General features: G+C 39.2%; 1 protein-coding gene across 2 annotated transcripts in view; it reads left to right on the top strand.

Moving 5' to 3' along the window:
* Positions 1-22,669, top strand: part of ptpn11b (protein tyrosine phosphatase non-receptor type 11b) — a 41,207-nt gene that overhangs the window by 8,934 nt on the left and 9,604 nt on the right. Inside the window, exons 1-9 of one of the 2 annotated variants that reach the window (XM_079802840.1) lie at positions 2,295-2,338; positions 7,672-7,794; positions 19,775-19,969; positions 20,834-21,026; positions 21,123-21,239; positions 21,603-21,716; positions 22,079-22,175; positions 22,304-22,383; positions 22,502-22,657. In XM_079802840.1, the coding sequence (XP_079658966.1) occupies positions 2,331-2,338; positions 7,672-7,794; positions 19,775-19,969; positions 20,834-21,026; positions 21,123-21,239; positions 21,603-21,716; positions 22,079-22,175; positions 22,304-22,383; positions 22,502-22,657 (1,083 nt within the window). In that variant the 5' untranslated portion in view covers positions 2,295-2,330. Of the gene's footprint in view, positions 1-2,294; positions 2,339-7,671; positions 7,795-19,774; positions 19,970-20,833; positions 21,027-21,122; positions 21,240-21,602; positions 21,717-22,078; positions 22,176-22,303; positions 22,384-22,501; positions 22,658-22,669 lie in introns of those variants that run through there. The other variant, XM_079802839.1, reaches the window with a different exon arrangement.

The raw sequence follows: 22,669 nt of genomic DNA, 5'->3' as shown, positions 1-22,669 counted from the left end.
GGGGTGCAAGTCGTGCTATTATTTTATCGAAAGGGAAGCTAAAGGAAGAGAAGCTTCCTTTGCATTTATTAATCAGACTATTATAACACTAATGGCCTCAGATTGCACTTACTGTGTCCTTATGAGATTGTATAAAGTTTAAAGGGAAGTTACAGGAGAATATTACTTCCATCGAAAAGGGGAAGGGATAAAAGTAATTTGATAAGACTTAAAGCTGAAGTGTACAACATTAAAATACTTCCCCCTGGTTTCACGGACAGGGTTTAGATTAAGCCAGGAGTAGGCCTTAGTTAAATTAGGATATTTAAGTAGCTTTTATAAATGCGCCTTTAGAAAAAAAAAACATTACTGGTGTGCCTCTTTAGGCAAAACAATGGCACTGACATTTTAAGATATGTCAGTGCAAGTTTCTTTCAGTTAAGACGGCTCAAACATGCACTTTAGTCTGGGACTAGCTTAAGCCTTGTCTGTGAAACCGGGCATTTGTGTCCCAGTTTGAGAAGTGAGCCATTCGTAGATTGATTTCTCGAAAATGTAAACACTGCAGAAAACACTGCTGTTTGTTTGAGCATCCTGGCATAGCAACATTGGCTCAACCAGTGGTGTGTATTTTAGGCGGGACTTTGTCCAACCAATGGCAGGCAGATATTTGGGAAATATGTCATTATTATTTTTTTTCTATTCTGTTTGGTGTCACAGAAATTACACATTTTAGCTTTACCTACTCTTAATATTTTGGACTCATGATATTGCGTTCAGCTCCATTCTGGGGGAATCCGGGTGTTTTCCTGGCGCTCGGGTCTGTCCTAATTCTCTCTGTCCCTTAGTGACTCATGCCAAAGTTCCTCTGTAATTAGAAAAAAAGCTTTGTTAGCCTGAGCAGTGCATTTTATTCACGTGTTTTTTAAATCAGTCATTTAGAAACAGAATTACTTCATTACTTGGTAAGCCTTTTTCACTTATGCAACCTACAGTAGGTTGTATGCAACCTACAGTATGCAACCTACAGTAACCTACTGTTTGCATAAGATGGCAAGTGCACACTTAGTCCTTGAGCAAAAGAACAAACCTTCCTTATAGAAACGTCTACGTGCTTAAAGTCAGTTACTGCAGTGTTGTTAGCTTTATCTCATAATAAAAAATATATTTTTCAGTATTTTTGTTTTCTTTACCACTAAAAATATTAAAACCATCCTTAAAAAATACATGTATTTAAGAATAAAAATTGTGTAAGATATTAAGAGCATGTATCTTGAATTAAATATATTTTTCTCATTCAATTTTGTAGGATTTATGATTAAAACAAGAAAAAAAACTTTTGACAAAATGGTAAGAACTTAATTTCATGTTTGTGTATACTACCGTAAGTATAGTTAGACTTTTTTTTTAAGAAACTGACACTTTTATTCAGAAAAAACACATTATATGGAGAAAAATGACAACAAAGACATTTGTTACAAAATATTTCAATTTTAAATAATGTCCTGCCTATTGTCCTGTTCTTCAAACTTTCTTGTAAGAATCCTCAAAAAAACTTCCACACTTAACTGCAGTATTTTCAACTAATAATAATAATAATAATAATACATGTTTCTTGAGCACCAAATCAGCATATTAGAATTATATATATATTTTTATTTCAATTTAAATTGTTAGAATATTTCACTATTTTACTATTTATTACTATTTTTGTCTGTATTTATGATCAAACAAATGCAGTTTTGATAAGCATAAGAATCTTTTTAGGTTTTTGTTTTATTGACCGCAAACTTTTGAACATTGATGTATTAAAGCAAAAGTTAACTACCTTGTTTTAAGCATGTTCAGATATTTTTTTAAATTGGAAAATAATACAAAATACTGATTTACTACAATGCAAATATGATTATTTGATGCCAAAACATTTTCACATGTGAATGGTTTTTCAGTATGCCTTAAGCTGCTCGAAATATGATTTTGTACTGTACCAATTTTCTTTAATAATCTTTGTGCAGCTGCCACTCTCCATTTAAACCTAATGGTAGCACAGATAAAGATAAGGGGTGTGTGCCGGGCAGCATGGCAACGCTGCGTCACGTTCAGAGAGAGAGCAAGAGAGGAAGGGGGGGCAGGAGGGATGGACAGTTGCTCAAAAGCTGATTGTGCTGGCTGGCTTTCCTATCAGGGCAGCTCACACGCATCCAAATCCCAGATTAAACACCCCCACCTCTCTTTCCAACCAGCAGCACTCCTACAAGTCCCTGCCCCCTCTCTTCCTCCTTGTGTAACTGTACCAAGCGTGGATTACCAACTCTGAAGCAAAGCAGGGGCTCTGACAGGCTCCGAACAGAATGGTGAGGTAGGAACATGAGGCATTAGTTGCTGTTATCATTTTGAATCTGGTCGATGCCATTTTCACGGCCGAATTCACATGCGATTGCGTTACACATTTCTTTCTGTGCCGCTGTTTGTGCAGGAGTGTGTGTGTGTGTGCACTTTGCAGGATGGTTTGTGGTTTGTTGTGGCTCTGTGTGCTGTGTCCTGGAGGGCGGCTGGGAGCTCAGTGAGGCTTAGAAGTGACCCGGAGATGTTTGTTCCTGGGTGCAGATCCTTGCCTGAAAATCCTGCATCTGTACAGACCTGTACGAGTAATAGACCAGACCCTCCATCACAAGAGAATCAAACACTATACAAGAGCTTAAACAGAAACCCGTCCACTTGGTGTTACTTGTTCTGTACGATCTTTATTTTTATTAATGTGAATTTGGGAAGTTATTGTTATAAGTTATCGTTTTCTTTTTTTTTGTGAAGAGCTAAGAGCAGTTTTGGGAGCTGAAAAGAAAGGTTAAGAGGTCAGACTAAGCCCACTATCATTGTTTTATGAAAATACACAGCAGCTTAGCTGGGATTAGTGTCACCTGCTGTTTTACAGTGTGCAATATGAAGATTTGATTTATGTATTTTCAGATGACCTCAAATCCCACAATTATCTGCTAAGATGTTTACCAAACATGGACATAAATAGAGACAGTCATCCTTGAATCTTTTTTTAGTCATGTTTCAGAAATATTTTTTAAGAAATATATATTCTTTTGTAGTCGGTTGCATCATGTTCCATATTTCAATGAATTTGAAGACTCTAAATATTCTAAAACTGAATATTCTGGTCTTTTGCTTTAATGTTGCAAAATGATATTGTCAGCTATGACGACATGTTTATCTACACAGCGCAGACCACATTGAGTGCTATATCTTTCTTTTAGTTCTTCATGACATATAGGGAATGTTCATGCCGGATATTTACAAAAATGTAAAAATATCTCAAAATTCAGCTGTAGTTGACAGAAATGCACTGAAGAAGAAAAAAAACTCGCACTGGGTGGCGATACATTTCATAAGGGATCTAAATATATTTTCATATTTTATCTTAAATATTTATAATATACCATTCTGAAATGATTCAAACATTTCCATGAACAATAACTAATAAATAAGTATAGACAGAAAAACACAAATCACTTAAGACTTACAAAATAAATAAAATATTTAATGTAAACATACGTTTGTCTTATTGAGTGTAATATATATATATCATTTCATTACCATTACAAACGTATTTTTTTCTTGGATAGTTGCTTGGGCATGCTTTTTGAAAGTCATTGTCAGGAGCAAAAGTGCTGACAGAAATGTCAATGAATTATTAATCCTCATATATTTTAATATTTTTGCTTCAGCTTCGAACTTTACAAAAGATAGGGAAGTTCGTGACCATGCATAGTGATGCTGTGGCAAGAGGGGAAAATATAGCTCTTTTGACAAACATAGAATCATAAGTAGTGAGTCATGGTAATGAGGGGGAAAGAGATGCAGAACTCTCAACAACACCCCCCCCCCCCCCCCCCCCAGTGATTACTAATGCTCACAGGTAGACTCAATAAAACAGTACAACGTCAAGGGTACTACAGCACTTCCTCTACGGTGAAGAACTGGAGGAAGTGAGTGATGTTTGCGGACTTTCCATGGAAAGATGGTGGGAAATCGTGTTTGAGCTGACAGTATCAGGCTAAGATGTAATGCGCACATCTGTTCATTAAGACCTCTGCTTTTCAATACAACTTAATCTTTCGACAACATTTGGGGCAAGCTGTAGAAAATGTAGTTGTAAGGAATGAGTCGAAATTATTTTCTGTGGTAATGTCAGCAAGATTCTGCACTACTTGTTTTGAACCCTGAATATTCCTTTAATTATTCCGTAACTATTTATCTTAAAATCACATTATATTATATTCAACGCTTGAGAATTATAGGCGTTATTTAAGAAATTAGGATTATTTGACAAATGTGTACACAGTCGTTTAAAAGTTTGAGGTCAGTATGTTTTTTTTTAATAAATGTTGTTATTATTTGTTCATTAATGACAGTAAAATCTTTTAGATAATTAAAGATTTATATTTTAAATGAATGCTGTTCTTTTGAACTTTCTATTCAAAGGACTCACAGTTTTCACAAAAAGCAGCATAAATGTTTTCAACATTGATAATAAGAAAGTTCTTGAGCACCAAATCAGCATATTTCAATGATTTCTGATGGATCATGGGACACTGAAGAGTAATGACGCTGAAAATCAGCTTTGCCATCACAGGAATAAATAGCATTTTAAAAATATTGAAATTGAAATTATAATAGTTATAATAATATTTGGCAATATTATTGTTTTAACTGTATTTTTGATCAAATAAATGCAGCCTTGGTGAACATAAGAGACTTCTTACGTTCCCCAAACTTTTGAATGGTATAACAGCAATTATACAATGTGGTCAGGTTCTGTCAAGATGAAAGTAAATGACCTGTATGCGGTCACTTAAAGTGAGATTAAGACATAGGGCCCCTAGCAGGCAGCCACGCTCAGAAACAGCACGCAGATAAAATTACTCCTGACCCCTGAACGGCCATTCACAAAGCCTTCTCACGTGAGGCAGCCGCTGTAGGACCAGACGGGCTGCAGGCAGCCAGACAGCTGGGGCCCAACACTAGCCCAGATTACACATGACCTCTCATCCCCTTCCACCCCCCCATCAACCCCAAAGGATTAGGAAATAACTTTTCAAACACAGCAAATCGTAACTGATTAGAATGGGCGCTCGCCGTGAAATTGGACACAAATATACATGTGGCTAAGCTTGCTCGATGACATCACTAGAACGGGTGGGTTGACTAAAGAGTTTGCTGAGCCTGAGATGTACGGTATGCAGAAGGGCATATAGGGCCCATTTTATTTGAACTTAAATGTACCGTTTAAAAGTTTGGGATTGGAGAGGTTTTTTTAATGCTTTTAAATTAAGTCTCTTCTGCTCAGCGAGGCTGTATTCATTTGATCAAAAATATATTTTTTATTTTAATGTTTTAAAATATAATTTATTCCAGTGATGCAAAGCTGAATTTTTAGCATCATTACTCCAGTCTTCAGTGTCCCATGATCCTTCAGAAATCATTCTAATATGATGATTTGCTGCTCAAGAAACACTTTTTTTTAAATGAATTATCAATGTTGAAAACAGGTGTGCTGCCTCATATTTTCATGGAAATCATGACATTTTTTCAGGAAAGAAAAAAATAACAGCATTTATTTGAAATAGAAATCTTTTGTACCATCATGGGCCCGATTTACTAAACGGCAAATTAGCGTGAGAGCGCAATTCTAAAAAAGCGCAGATGGGAGTGGACAATTCTTTGTGTGATCTACTGACGACGTACAAATTATTGAACACAGACGCAGCCGGATAATTTCCATAATGACCAGCGCAATCTACCTGTTAGCGTCTGGTTAAAAAAAACATTTTCAGTATAATATGCAAAAACCACAAGGCCAGTGTTATATATTTTGTTCAGTTGAATACTTACAATATCCCAAATGTTTTCAACTATTTGTAAAAATGTGAGAAATTGCTATTTTAACCAAGGAACCGTGTGAGGGAGTCACTTGTCGATTGCGTCATATCTGCGTTACCTCAGTTTTATTTTTGCAGAAACACTTTACTCTCACTGCAGTGTGCAACAAGTGTTATAGCAGCCGCCACGTGAACGCACAGAATAACATCATAACATAATTTTCAACACACACAGATGTATCTAATATGATGAACAGAGCTGCGTTACGTCATACTCATGACCGGAAAAGCGGAAGTCCCGCCAAGGACTATGCCATAATAAAAGTCCCGCTGCTCGCGAGGTGTGTGTTCCGCTCTTCTTATTAACAATCGTTCCAGCGGCCTTGCTCAGCTCCACAACACTCGGCCCTGCTCTGCTTCATACTACAGTAATGTTAATAATCACATCCATGTACATGATTTCTGCCCGAGTCCTATCCCGAGTCTTTTCCACCGGCTGTGAGGTGAAGACCACCTTTCCCAAGATTCTGCGCTCAAACGTGGCGTCATCAAACTACGCCTTTGTTATGAACAGGCGACCTCTAGTGGACGGAAAAGTTACATAGTGCACCTTTTAAGACATGATTTTTTTTAATTGACGAGCGCAAACCTTTGTAAATCACCTTGCATGACTAATTTAAATTCTCTCCCCCCATGAATTTTGCGCCTGAAGGGAAACTCCTATGCATATGCAATAAGGTCAGCCTCAAAATGAACCATGTCCACGCCTTTTCAGCGCTAATTTATCACTGCGTGTCTTTAGTAAATCCTGACAGTAGTTTTTTAAACGCCAAAAGAGGGTTTGCGCTGGCGCAAGCTGTTAGTAAATCTGGCCCAAATGACTTTTAGAGCCCTGCGCGGGACTGTTTTCTTCATCCCGCTCCCACCCGCGCCCGCCGAATTTCTGACCATTACCGCCCGCTCCCGCAACGTATGTGTTACACTCCCGCCCGCTCCCGCAATATGTATGTCCACTCCCGCCCGCACCCGCAAAACTCTGAGAATTTATTCCCGCACAATAATAGAGATGGTTGATTTTGTGTCTTCTCCCGTCCCGCAGGGGGAAAAAAACACGTATTTGTATTGATATTATTAAAGAGATTCATGGGGTTGTTTGTTTCGTTTCCCTGGCCTGCATGTAAAAAAAAACAGATTTGTGCCCATTGTAGATGAGTATTTTTGCACATTTGTCACAATGAACAAAGTCCAGCTCCTTTCCATCTTTATCACAAACAATTGAGAAACTTCTCCAAATGTCAGACTTTCCTTGCTTAGCTTTTGTGCTGTAAATACCTAGTTTGAGGTTCTTTTCTACATCATCTATCTTCTCCATCATGTCGCTAGGCAACCTCCCTATCCCGCGGTGTTTTTTTTAGCCGCCCATTCCCGCCTGCAGCAAAATTCAAACCGCCCGCTCCCGCGAGATTTGCGTTGGGTCCCGTGGGACCCGGCGGGACTCAATCCCAATGCAGCCCTCTACTTTACTGTCACTCAATAAAAAATATTTCTTTCTTTCCAAAAAAAATCTTGCTGACCCCATACTTTTAAACAGTAGTGTATATAAAATAAAGCATAATTTAGAAATGCAGAACATTTCTTTGCTAGTGATTTTGTCAGAATTTTGCACCACACTGACTGTACCTTTAAGAGAAGTATTAGCATATTTTTGCGAATTTTGATGAGGAGATAAATGTAAAGCTTTGTTAGTTATTGATCATCACAACTTGATGTATTTGCTGAGTATTTCATTTTGGTTTGATTTCAGGTGGTTTCATCCCAACATCACTGGGATCGAGGCAGAACACCTCCTCCTGACACGGGGCGTCCATGGCAGCTTTCTAGCCAGACCAAGCAAGAGCAACCCTGGAGATTTCACTCTCTCTGTCAGGTGGGCATATTTACTATGCGCTTCTCCTAGCCTGCTTTACTGCGCTTATGCTCTTGTCTTGAATTGTGCTTTTTCCCACAGACAGGGCGCTTATCCCGGTCATTATGTTGTTTTGACCTACTGTGGTTTGTGAAGTTGAGCATGAATTGCATCTCTCCTGTTAAATGTTTATCTGTGGGTTATTGATTTCTTGCAATAGTACTTGTTTATCTAGCTGACTGTTTCTATGCTTGGTAAAGCATTAAAATGCTTGTTTGTGTCATAGATTTATGTCAGTGTTTGTTTCATGCAGTGAAAGCTCAAAAGATCACGTCATAACATACAAACCAATAGGGCAGAAGTCTTCAACACCGCTCCTAGGGACCCAATGTCCTGCAAAGTTTATTTTCAACCTGCTTCAGCACACCCTGCCTGTATGTTATTTAGTGATCCTGATTATCGTTGGAACCAAACTCTGCAGGACAGTGTGTCCCCAGGAGCAAACCTCTGCAATAGGGAATATTCCCTAATATAAAAAACATTGGCATTGTCTTGTAATGCATACATATACTGTATATTGCATTGTGTCAGAGCATATTGAGGATTACAGCTGTATTTTTATTGGTTGCCGTCAGTATTAGATGTTCGAACGTAGATGACAGTAAGAGACGGCACTTTCCCTCCCACTCTCCAGAACCTAAGAGCTTTTAAGTTGCCCCTGGGCTGGTGCTTAAGGTTTACAGTGTCAGCTTGTGGGCAGGTCTTTGAGCCATTGCAAATGCTTGTCTGATGAGTGATTGGAGAGTCAATGGACAGAGAGAAAGAGATAAAAAAGGGCTTTCATAATAGCTTTAAAACGTGGAGTCTGTGGAGCCCCAGATCTGCTGTTTGTGGTTATGGTGGTAAGACTCTCACTGTATCTAATGTTCTCCAGAACTAAGGCCACGTGGCTCAGCTCCACCGCAAGCCTTCAGGGCTGAAGCCCAGCTGCATGTAGACTGATTTATCTGCCCAGCTGTGAAGCAATGAGGTCAGCTTGTTATGATTATCAGATGCATGGCCATACCAGTATATAAACAAGTTAATAGTGAAGGCTGTTGATTAGTGTATTTTTGGACTTATGTTTTGTGTTTTTAGTGCTGAATTACTTTCTCTGTTGTAGAACCTAGTAAAGCTACTGCCTACACACAGTAGGGAGCTGCTTTCCTAACCATCACAAAATCTCCCTAGTGAAGGTTTTGGTATGAACTGCATACAATAGGTTGCAACTCAGCTGTTGCTAAGCTGACTCTGAACAAATTTGATCAATATTTATCAGTAGGGCTGTAACGATTTGTCCAAAAATAAAAACCTCGATTAATTGAACATTTTACCTCGATTACGATTAATGAACGATTATTTTGCTTTTTTTTTGTTTTGTTTTTTGGCCCTCGTAAGGTTTTTGAGTAAGTTCCTGATAAGGTTTTTACTGTAAATATGATTTAAATATGAATATAATTTTTTTTTCTAATGAAAAAGTGCATTTCTTTGTGATTTTAAAACACTTGAAGGAAACAGTTCTCTTTCAGCAGTTATTGTCTATGGGGCAGATTTCTGCTGGTTGTACATCAGATACAGATAAATTGACACAGTAGGCCTACATTACATTTATTTGAATGCATTAATGAGAGAGTGATTGTGCGTGTGAATTACTCATACCGTCTCTATTCATTATGACGCTGTGGTTTGTAGCCTACTTACTTCAAAGGTATTAAAATATATGCTATAATGGTTGAGTTTCTAAGCTAGGCTACTTTAGTGACTTTGCTTTAGTCACAGGACAGCGTTGACACTGCGTTTCTGCGCTCGTCGCTGCGCGCAATCTTCATGTGATGTGCGAGCTAGGCTACTGTATGAGTGTTCGTTTGTCACAATATATCAGGCATTAGTTCAACATAATACACATCTGATGGTCGAAACTCGCTTTAATGTTCAAACTGGCAGGGCTTAAAACACATACAAATGACAAAGCTTTGTGAGGACGCAGGTGAAAAAGTCTGCCTTCAGGGCGCGCGCGTTGTCAGAGACGCGACACAGCTCGGCTCTCTGTCACAGAAAGATTGTTTTTGAATAGTCCACAATCGCTTTAAATGTTGAAACTGGCAAGCCTTTAAACGCATGTACTTGACAAACTTTATGAGCACGAAAGTGAAAGCGATCAGGCTTCGCGGCTTGCGCGCGCCATCTGTGTGTGTGTGTGTGTGTGTGTCGGTGGCAGCGTATAGGCTATAAGAACGGCGATTGACTGACCTGTATATAAACTGTGTAAAACATGCAGTTACTATAGTGATTCTGGGCATCTATAAACACCGATAACTGCTCCTGCATCTCTGTGTGCCTGCAAACTGCACTTGATGTGACTGACCGGGTGGAGTCACGTGAAAACCAGAATAACCGACATGGGAAAAATACGTCGGTTAGAGGTTCTGAATGTCGGTTTCGGTTATTTTTCGATTAATCGTACAGCCCTATTTATCAGTATTGAATTCAATGTAAGCAACATTACTTTACCTCGACCACCATCTTTTTCAGAACATTTGCAGTACATTCTGGAGTTGTCAACTTCTTTTTTGTGTGTTCAAACAATGGAATGCAATTGGTGCAGGAATCATGTAAATATTATGCTTGACTTTTACGATTTTTTTGTGTAATATCTAAGTTTGGTTTTGGCCCATATTCATATTTAAAATAGGTCATTCCATCTCAAGTAGTCTGAAAAATTATTAAGTCAGCTGCTTGACCAAATCTTCCAACTTTTTTGAGTGATTGCCTCTATGTATTGGTATTTTTTATTTTGCTTTATATAATTGTTTTTGCAATACCAGTATAGAGGTAATCACTCAAAAAAAAAGAGGACAATTTGGTCAAGCAACCTCTATTGGACCATTTGAGAGGAACCATAGTTATTGCATGACACATTAAAATACTTGATTGGCTGCTCCGTTGCATAATTTGAATATATATTTTTGTATAATTACCACTTATAGTTGACCATTGTCCAAAGTGAAATGATAAGATTCTTTCAACTCATGTCAGGGTCCTGATTACCCTGTCAAGATTTCTTTTGCAATTTCATGTACTAGTCAGGATCAGTGTTGTCAAAAGTACAGACCGCGATACCAAGTCGGTGCTGAAATTAAAAAAATGTGGCGTGTTGAGCGAATCGTTAACACCTCTGATTGCCCATTGTGCTCACACGCTTATCAAATATGTCTGTGATTGGCTGCAATGACCAACGCTTCAAAAACATGTATACATCATTGACGCTTTTCACAGAGTGCTTACACAGATACACACTGGAGCGTTTGAATGACAGCGCCTATCAGCCTACCTGTCCTTGTGCTTGTGCTTTCAAACGCTCCTGCTTTCAAAACGCTTTCAAACACTTCCGTGTGCTTTCAAACGCTCCCGTGCGTTGATCATTATAGCTAGAGGTCGACCGATTCATTAGTGAAACAATCGGTTATTGGCAAAAATCAATACTGATAGTTTTTCTGGGTTGCGTCTGTTGCTTGAGTGGCTGAGAAGGGTGCGCTGTCATTACACAGTACGAGAGTGTTGAGAAGGGTCTGCTGGCATTATATAGCATGAGAGCGGCCTCTAGAGGCGAAATAACAACTATCACTGACGCCTCGTGTTGTTTATATTAACACGTGAGGCTGCGCGCTGCACTGACACATGCTGATGCTGACACATCAGATGTGCGTTTAAAACACTGACAGCGAAACGGTATGAATACAGAATACTTTAGTACCTGTTGCCAAATCATTATAAAGTTATTAATTTGTTGACTAGATGCTAGGGCTGTACGATTATTCGAAAAATAACCGAAACCGACATTCAGAACCTCTAACCGACATATTTTTCCCATGTCGGTTATTTCGGTTTTCACGTGACTCCGCCCCGTCAGTCACATCAAGTGCAGTTTGCAGGCACACAGAGAGATGCAGGAGCGGTTATCTGTGTTTATAAATGCTCAGAATCACTATAGCAACTGCACGTTTTACACAGTTTATATACAGGTCAGTTAATTGCTGTTCTTATAGCCTACGCGTTGCGACACACACACACACACACACACACACACACAGAGAGACGGCGCGCGCAAGCCCCGAACCCAGATCGCTTTCACTTTCGTGCTCATAAAGTTTGTCAAGTAAATGCGTTTAAAGGCTTACCAGTTTCAACATTTAAAGCGATTGTGCACTATTCAAAAACAACAATGCGGACAATGTATCCGTTCAGGGCTCAGCTTTTTTCTGTGAGACAGAGCCGAGCCGTGTCGCGTCTCTGACAAAGCGCGCGCCCTGAAGGCAGACCTCTTTCACCTGCGTGCGTCCTCACAAAGCGTGTCATTTGTATGTGGTTTAAGCCCTGCCAGTTTTCGACCATCAGATGTGTATTATGTTGAACTAATCCCTGATATATTGCGACAAACGAGCACTCAGACAGAAGCTCGCACATCACGTGAAGATCGCGAGCAGAGAGGAGCGCAGAAACGCAGTGTCAACGCTGTCCTGTGACTAAAGTAAAGTCACTAAAGTAGCTTAGAAACTCAACCGTTATAGCACATACTACCTTTTGAAGTAAGTACAAACCACAGCTTCATAATGAATAGAGACGGTATGAGTAATTCACACACACAATCACTCTCATTAATGCATTCAAATAAATGTAATGTAGGCCTACTGTGTTAATTTATCTGTATCTGATGTACAACAAACAGAAATCTGCCTTTTTATCCAGTATCCATTTTAAAAACTATCTGTCGATTAATCGGTTATCGGCAAGTGTGGTCTAACCTTATTATCGGTATCGGTAAAATCCACTATCGGTCGATCTCTAATTATAGCCAATCACGGACACATCCGATGAGCGCGTGAGCACAATGGCCAGTCATAAGTGTTTATGATTACAGCTCAATAGCGCTCAAAGTGTCATATTTTTTAAATTTCAGAACCCGACTTGGTATCGTGGTCGGTACTTTTGACAACACTAGCCAGGATATTTGTGAATATCACAAATACAAAGTTCTGTCATGAAACTCTAAATGGCGCAGACTGATGGGTCCTGCTTACCATCACATCATTGTAAATAGGGCACAGCTGATTGGTTCCTGCTGTATTCTTGGTCAGCATTTGCTGTAGCAGTTCAGCACACTTTCACAAATCCTCCCCCTTCCCCAGCTCCACCTGTATAGATTTGCTACGGGTAATTCATGTATTATATATTGTACATCAGCAGCATGTTTTACTTGCTCACAGCAGTGTGTCATAAATGTAAATGTCCGCCAAGACCAAACATATCGACATTGTCCTATCCATGACAGAAATATCATGACTAATGTAGACCCAGTAAAACAGATAAATAAATAAATAAATAAATAAATAAATAAATAAATAAATAAATAACATGATTTCAAATAATATTTCTTAGCAAGTCCGCCTGGAATCTAGTTTGAACATTTGTAGATACAGAAGCACAAAATTGACCAAATGCATCAGTACAAGAGTTACGCAGACATCAGCAAGCCATCTCACTGCCTCTCAGGCCTAATGTAGGCAGATGAGAGCTTAATTACAAAGTTATGAGGAAAAGTCTTCCTTTAAAATGCATTATTAGATAAAGGGAGGAGTCATTTGGCCAAATGGACACCTAGGGACTCCAGTGCATTATGTTCCACTACTCCATGCTTCTGTTTCTCTTATCTGTCTCTAACCATTTTTCCTGGGTGGAAACTATTGCTCAGCGTCTGCACTATTGTTAACCGTTAAGTTGCAGACAGAAAGCTGGGAGCCGAGTTAGATGAATGGCTCATGGCGCTGCAGTGTAGCGTATGATGTGTCAGGGCCAGGTGAAATGTGTCAGGAGATGTTTCCTGTCTGCCTGTTATGGCTATCAGGAGCAGGCTACAGGAAGTGACCCTCTAAAACTGTTTTCACATTCACAGAGCATAGTTTGGCGGATTACTTTGGGTTAAACTTTCACCATGACTTTTACTCTAGGAATGATCAATCCAGACCCAGTGTGAAGAGAATGAAGTGAAAATTAAGTGAACGTCTATATTATAGCATGTTTTGTGTAACCTTAGGCAGACTTGTAAAAGATTGTTCCCCAGCCTGATGCCTATTTCACAATCGACTGGTGGCAAATGTATAGTCTAAACATAATTTAGACAGTCTAGTGAGTTAGACCGTTATAAACAGAACTGTTCAACCCAATCGGACCACTTGTAAGGACTTAAAGGAATAGTTCAACCAAAAATGAAAATTATCCCATCATTTAAAGGTCCCATGGCATGAAATTTTCATTTTATGAGGTTTTTCAACATTAATATGAGTTCCCCTAGCCTGAATATTGTCCCCAAGTGGATAGAAATGTTGATCGGTGTAAACCCGAGTTCTGGCTGTCTCTCTCTGCCTTTGAGAAAATGACAGGACAGACGAGCCAATCCTGAAGTCTCCTGGTTTGACGTCCAAGCAGGAACGGTTACCTCCCTTTCCTCCGCCCAGAGAATCTGTCACGCCCATGCACACGCTCGAGAGATCATTGCTTGTGAACGAGTGAACGCTGGCAGTTTCTCAGTGTTTGGATGTACAAATGAAAACAGAAGTCTTTTTTCAGTTCCTTCTGATCTGTGATCAGTAATTTCTGATGTGTAGCTAATTATTTATTATTCGTGCACACAATGCGGCTTCTCTCTCTCCAGACAGAACAGTGTTTTCGTGTTTTCTATCTTGTGAGTCAGTGTTTTTGTACGTCCTCGTCGCGTCTATCAGTTCTAAAATGTGCATACAGTCATGAGTTTCTGCTCGACATCGGCCTCACACACGCCGAAGCTCGGGCTGCACTGGCCGTTGGCCTTCAACATCCCCGACCCCCAGTACTGCATCTGGCCCACAGCGGAGGCACCAAACGCGGCGTGAGATTAAGCAGAAGGGGGGTAAGCGTGAGCATATTCGGGCTAGCCAGCCTAGCCCCACAATAAACTGGATTACATTCGATTACTGCTGTTGTGTCTTTGTTTGCGCTGTGTACTCAACGCGCGTCACTGACGCTTTTATTTTATTTTAAAAATAATGCTATTATCAACACTTACTTTTAACTCGTTCATCTCGACAGCTGTAATGGTACTTTGCATGTGTTACAAAGTTGGTAATAATGATGAAGACGGACTCGGTGTGACTGGGACTCGTGTTTATTCAGAACTCTCAGATACAAACACAATAAACTCGCGCTGACTGACAGCGCTCTCATAACTCAGTAGGTACTATAAATAACTTTGTTAGCGATCGCTGAGCTCCGTCTCTGGTACGTTAGTGATGTCCGGTTCGCGAACGATCTTTCTTTTGAACCGGTTCTTTTTAGTGAACCGAATCAGTTCACCAAATCGGACTGAATCGTTCTAAACGGTTCGCGTCTCCAGTCAGCGCTGATCCATAATTTACTAAAGTTACTAACTTTCTGACATGAGTGACAGTCCCTCCGACTAGAAATAGACTAATAACCTGAAGTATATGCTGTAACTAAAACAGTTCAGACATGCTGAGAACTGATGTGAAGTGAACTCAGGTCCATCCGTCTCTCGTGCCTGCTCGTGCCTGCTCGTGCCTCGTAGACCAAGTTAAACCACACCCCCTCCGCTCATTTAAAATGCAAAGATGTCAGCCAATCACAACAGTGGGCGTTTTTACTGAAGTCTCACAGCAGACACGCCTCTTGAAGCAGGGCATTCAGCCACAGGGCAAACAGCAGTATTGAAAAAATGCCTTTTATTTCTAAATTATGACATTTTATGATGTAAAAGTCATACTAACAATATAAGTACACCTCAGGAAACATTATAAAATAATAGAAAAATGCCATGCCATGGGACCTTTAAATGTACTCTCCCTCAAGCCATCCTAGGTGTATATGACTTTCTTCTTTATTTATTCATTTAAATAATTTATTTATTTAAGACAAGGTGAACTAATATGAAGACAAATGTATTTAAAGAATTACATGATTGTGTTTTTGTTGCCAAATGTGAAAAATCATCTACATATGTGTGTAATACATGTGGAAATACATCCACATGTATTTCTGGGGAAAACATATCATTTTAGGCACCCAACTTCTATAGAGGGGCTCAATAGCAGTATTGTGTTTCTCTCACAGCCTTTCTGCAGAGGCTGGCTTTAGCAGGAAAAATCAATGATGAACTCATGCTCGAAGGTAAAATTAGTCAGTAGGCGTCCTTGAATCTGACTGTAGCCAGTCATTCTACTCTGACGCTGGACTTGTTAAAGCCTCATGCAAATGATTGAATCACACTCACACATTCAGAACATTTGCATTTGAGTTAAAGGAATCTGACAAGTTGCTATCAGTCTATTATAAAACAACTAATAAACATACAAGAAGAGCAGCGCGTTGGCTGTTGCATTGAATATTTTGCAATTAGTGCACCTGTTCATATGATAGCAAAGGGAAAATAACATTGTGTTTCCTCTTTTGCATATTTGATATTTATCAAGCATACTGTAGAAGGTACATGAGCATGAGAAGTTTGATATGCCAAAATGATAGTGAGAGAGTGAGTTGTGTTTCTGTATATATTTTGGGGGTGGTGTTTTCACATTACTTTTCATATGTTGAATTCTATGTTTTTATGTATCAGGACATAATACAAAAATCATCTGGTCCATAAAATTAAAAGGTCTAAATTAGATAAATACAACCTCAGATGAACAACAACACATGACATATTACACTGTGTCATTATTTATTTAGCAAAAATTGGGCCAAATTGGAAAAGCTATGGCTGACAAACAAAGTACCTTTACTGCTTCCATAGGAATTAAGAGGGCAAGTAGCAGTCAGGCACTGATAATCAAATATTGTTAATTAATTGATCATCAGCAAGTGTTATCACCTCTATAAAGGTTTTGGCAGTTTGCTGGTCTAGAGCATTCAGGTATGTGTTAACACAATGACAAGGAGGAAAGACATCAGCAATGATCTTAGAGTTTGCAATTGTTTGTGCCATCAATCTGAGAAGGGTGATTTGCAAGTAAGATTATTCACAGAAAGCATTCAAAACAGTTGCCAATCTTCCCAGGAGTGGATGTCCTAGAAAGGGTCAGAGAAACTGCAAAAAACCCAAGAGCTCTACAGGCCTCAGTTAACATGTTAAAGTTCATGGCAGCACAATTAGAAAAAGACAGGACAAGTATGGCATGTTTGGAAGGGTCGCCAGGAGAAAACTTCCTCTCTAAGTCTTCTCTCGAAAACTTCTGGAACAATGTCCTTTGGACAGACGAGACCAAAGGGGAGATGTTTGGCCATAATGCACAGCGCCAAGTTAGGCGAAAACTAAACACAGCATATTAGCACAAACGCCTCATACCAACTGTCCATCACACTGATGGAGGGTTGATGATTTTTGCCTTGTTTAGCAGACACAGGACCTGGGCGCCTTGCAGTCCTTGGTATGCAGAGGAGTCAAACTACTCAAAGTATTCTAGAGACAAATGTGAGGCCGTCTGTCCGACAGCTAAAGCTTGTCAGATATTGGGTCATGCTACAGGACAATGATCCCTTGCACACTAGCAAATCGACAGCAGAATAGCTGAAAAAGAAAAGAATCAAGGTGCTCCACTGGCCCAGTCAAAGTCCAGACCTCAACCAGATTGAACTGCTGCAGCCGCGGCGGGACCTTGAGAGAGCTGTGCATAAACAAATGCCCGCAAATCTCAATGAACTGAAGCAACGTTGTAAAGAAGAGCGGGTCAAAATTCCTCCAGAACAATGCAAGATACTAATACTGTCATACTCCCTCTGTTCGCTGATTGGACCGATTAAAATTTTACCGGAGAAAACCAAAGAATATACTGCAATCCCAGATGGAGTACTGAAGGAAAATGAAAATTGAGCGGAAGTACATAGGAGGGCAGAGCCAGGCTACTTTGAATTACCATTGTGTATGAAATAAACTTAGTTTGTCACCCCCATGGCTTTTGTATTTTGGCTTTATTTTTGTTAAATAAATAATGACACGGTGTGATATGTCATTTGTTGTTGTTTGTCTGATGTTGTATTTACCTAATTACAACCAGATGATTTTTATTATGTTCTGATACGTAAAACTATACAATTCTAAAGGGTGTCCTTTCTTTTTCACTTGACTATATATACACATGCATACATACATTTTTTATATTTGTTTTCTAGTTATAATATTACATTTGTAGAATTTTTTTTTTTTTTTTTAAACAGTAGAAGTGTACAGTATTACTTCATTTAGACGTCCTTCAACGTAGGCAAACAGGTGTGTGAGTGTGAGTGTGAGTGTGAGTGTGAGTGTGTGTGTGTGTGTGTGTGTGTGTGTGTGTGTGTGTGTGTGTGTGTGTGTGTGTGTGTGTGTGTGTGTGTGTGTGTGTGTGTGTGTGTGTGTGTGTGTGTGTGTGTGTGTGTGTGTGTGTGTGTGTGTGTGTGTGTGTGTGTGTGTGTGTGTGTGTGTGTGTGTGTGTGTGTGTGTGATTGTGTGTGTGTGATTGCATTAGAGGCCCAGCCGGACCCACAGCGCTGAGCCGCTCATCTGCTGCAGTCAGCAGCCATTAGCCCCGCACTGCTGAGACCGTGCTGCTCTGCCTCCTCTCTTACCTCCATAATGCAATTACACTGTGGAGAGTGCAATTTCATGAGCCAGGCCAGGATAGAGCGATGGATGCCTAGAGAAAACCAGAGAAATTAAATGGAGAGGAATCAAGGTCTCAGATTGGTTTCTGTTCTTTGCTTGATTTTGTTTTTGTAGTGTATATATATATATATATATATATATATATATATATATATATATATGTGTGTGTGTTTGTGTGTGTGTGTGTGTGTGTGTGTGTGTGTGTGTGTGTGTAGGTGTGTGCGTGTTTGAGCTGAATTGCAATAATTGTGATCTGCTCTCGCAGCGTTAAGTTGTGGTTTTGCGCCTTAGCACAGCTGATTATATCTATGCAGGTGTTCCTTTCTACTTTTTCCATACGGTGCCATTTAAAGCTGCAGTGCAGTTTTTGACAGTTTTGTTGAGACTATACCTGAAGTCTATTAAGAGTAATTTTCCATGTAGTATATTCTGTTTATAAATTGGGTTGCTCCAAAACACTTTGTCCCTCATTTTAACAGTTTTTTCCCCTACCAAATCTTTAAGGCCATTTTTCTAAGCAGATAAGAATGTCTTCAACATCAATTAAAAGTTAAAGTCAAGCTCTATCATTGTAATGTTTTTTTTTCGGGTTTTCTTTTCTCAGTATCAGTGTTTGCGAACCGTTTTTGGGTTTTTATGTAAGGCTCATCCAAACCAAACCATAACTGTTTCTTTTAACTAGTATTACTACTGTATTTAATTTAAAAGTTGCGTTATAAGATTTTCATTACAAAAGATCATCATAACATTAATTGTGATTATTTATTTTAACCTTTTGACAAGCAAATAAAAGTAAAAGAGAGAGCTTGCTCAGCACACCTAGAAAAATCCTACAAAATCATAAATCCTCTTTAGAGCCAAAAAGTGCAGGTTTGGATTACATTAAACATGGATTGAAAAAAATAATTTTAAACAAATTTCAACAATTCATTTGTAGCAATAGCTGCATATTTTACAACTAAAATGTAATTTTATGATGGCTGTAAATTCATGAAGTGTTGCAGGAAAATTATGGCATACCGTGCAGATTTGCACTGAATTTGTTTAGAATTTTCAGCCTAAGACTGAAATTTTTTTTTTTATAATTTATGTCATCCAGATTACTGTACCTTTGTAAGATATTTATGTCAGCATTTACCCTGGTTTAAAGTGTCATTTTTCAGTGCCAAACTCCTAACTGTTATCTGTCTTTTCCATCTTTTCCGTCCTGTCTGTCATCCCTCATGTCCCAACCCCCTACATTTTCCCTGTTGTGTCCCATCTGTTTGTTCTGGGCAGGAGGAACGATGAGGTCACCCATATTAAAATCCAGAACTCGGGGGACTATTATGACCTGTACGGAGGGGAGAAATTTGCCACGCTGGCTGAATTGGTCCAGTACTACACCGAGCAGCACGACCTCCTGCGGGAACGCAATGGAGATGTCATCGAGCTGAAATACCCCCTCAACTGCAAGGACCCCACATCTGAGAGGTACGGCAGCTCCAGATCTACCCGGAGCTCTTAGAGCTTGAAAGTGGCATTAGAAGATGTGGATGGAAGAAATCCTGCCCCCTAGTGTTCAAACCCCCGAGAGGGTTGAGTAGGGTTGAGAAAGGAAGAGTAGCAGACTGATGACACGTCAGAAGCTGTGGTTTGTTTGTCAGTTCTAGATTGTGCTTATCTTGATTTCATGACTAACAGTTTGTTTTACCACAGTGGAACAGGTCCTTCCTTCATTCTGTTTATGTTTGACGTTTATGTGTTTGAGGTCCAGTCTCATTTTAGAGTCTAGTGTACTTTTTAACTTCCTTTACCTGGGTTTGGTGTTTATACAGCGTCTATATGGTGCAACATCCTCTAGGTTAATGTGAAATCAAAGTGAAATATTTATATACATTTAAAGATTGTAGGTGAAAAACTCGTGTTCATTCAGAGATTATATTTGGGTCGTTTTTTGTGGTTTTTCCAGCTTGTGAGCGAACGCCTCCCACACATATCCTCATATCATAACAACTCTCACCTTCTTTACATTCGCAAGCACATTTTCCAACCACAAAATATAGTTTGCACTATAGTTTCTATAGTTAAAGTTGGTGCATTTCAAGTGAAAACGTGTATGGTTTTGTGGGTGACAATTAAAAGGTAGGCGTTTTTATGTGTGGGGGCAGCCGTTATTATTAACCCCTTACATTACAATGAGAAGCTTTGCATATGAGATTGCAGAAAACATTTGCGTTTACTTTTCTTTTACATTACTTGTTTCTTTCAAATGTATTTTTCTGAAATATATAATCCTTTCAGGAGGCACAGTATGTGTGTTTCTGTGCCTCATTGTTGTGTTGTACTTGCTCTCAGGTGGTATCATGGGCATCTCTCGGGGAGAGATGCTGAAAAGCTCCTTACGGAGAAGGGTAAATCCGGTAGCTTCCTGGTGAGGGAGAGTCAGAGTAAACCGGGAGACTTTGTGCTTTCCGTCCTTACTAACGAAGAAAAGCATGAAAACGTAGACCGCAAGACTAAAGTCACCCATGTCATGATCCGTTTTCAGGTAAAAATGCAGTAAAAATATCTCAATTTTCTCAAGAAAAGGAAAAATCTGTATATTTAAAGAGAGAATGGTTTGTTTGTCTGTTCCTTTTACCAGGATGGGAAATATGATGTAGGAGGAGGGGAGAGGTTTGACACTTTAGCAGATTTAGTGGAGCATTATAAGAAAAACCCCATGGTGGAGAAGAGTGGAATTGTTGTGCACCTTAAACAGGTGAGTAAATTAAACCAAGCCTGAAAGAAACAAACATTTATTTTTCTCCAGACAAGCGGTTCATTACAAATGCAAAACAAGTACAAGAAATAATATACGATACCGTTCAAAAGATTTTTATTCAGCAAGGATGCATTAAATTGATCAAAAGTGACAGTAAAGACAATTATAATGTTACAAAAATGTCTATTTCACATAAATGCCGAACTTTCTATTATAATGTGTGTTTGTGCTGTATTTCTTTAAATACAATGCCACTCTTTTATCCTTCAGAATTACATTTAAGGTCATTTTTACTTTTCCTCTCATATATATATATATAATTTTTTGTTGTTGTTGTTCTTCTTTCTTTATATGTTCAAGCCATTTAATGCCACGAGGATAAATGCAGCAAACATTGAAAACCGGGTTCGGGAATTAAACAAAGTAGCTGACAACTCAGAGAAACCCAAGCAAGGCTTCTGGGAAGAATTTGAGGTATTTCTGTCCATATTCATTTGTCTACTCATATTTTCTGTTCATCATAGGATGTGGTGATTCAGTCCAGGTTTTGTTTGAGAGAACAGACAGCGTACTTTCCACTGTAATACACTCATTAAACCTCAGAGGACTCTTTGATATGAGAGCTGTTTATAAAAAGACTCTCTGCTTGCTGACCTCTTAAACTGCAGTTCCTGTTTGGCGGTAACTGTCCAGATAAATGGGACATTCCTGCAGGGGGTGCTGACTTAACATAACATCTCATTACACAGCAAAGTTGGAATGAAAACTACTCAAGGGTTCATTGTTTGGCACATTTCGTCCCAACTTTCTTTATCTTGTCCCCTGTTGTTCTGTAGGTTTTACAGCAGCAAGAATGTAAACTCCTTTACCCCAGGAAAGAGGGGCAGAGACCAGAAAATAAAAACAAGAACAGATATAAGAACATACTACCTTGTGAGTAACTCTCTTTTGTGTTTTTCGGGTTTCATACTGGACAGATGCATTTCATAACTCAATGATAGAGCAAACGTTAATCTCCAGGACTCCTGTTCCTGCTTTGATCATCATTTTCTCTGTTGCAGTTGACACCACTCGAGTGCAGATCAAGGAGGTGGATTCTGATACGCTAGGCTCCGATTACATCAACGCTAACTATATCAGAGTAAGCCGGTTCACTCATAATCTTAATGTCAAGCTTTTTATGGGTTACTGGAACTGTGATCAATATTTTGCATGTTCTTTATCATTCTTAGTGTTGTCCTCATTGATTTTTTTTTTAGAGCACGAATGAAGAAGGTTGTCATATGGATGAAGGTAAAGTGTTCATCGCCACTCAGGGTTGCCTTCAGAACACCGTCCTAGACTTCTGGAAAATGGTGTATCAGGAAAACACTCATGTTATTGTCATGACAACCAAAGAGATGGAGAGAGGACGGGTGAGATCCAGC

This window comes from Gobio gobio (assembly GCF_949357685.1).
Source record: "Gobio gobio genome assembly, chromosome: 21".
Classification (NCBI taxonomy): Eukaryota; Metazoa; Chordata; class Actinopteri; order Cypriniformes; family Gobionidae; genus Gobio; species Gobio gobio.
The sequence above is the reverse complement of the archived record's forward strand: the minus strand, read 5'-3'. Positions and strand labels throughout refer to the sequence as shown.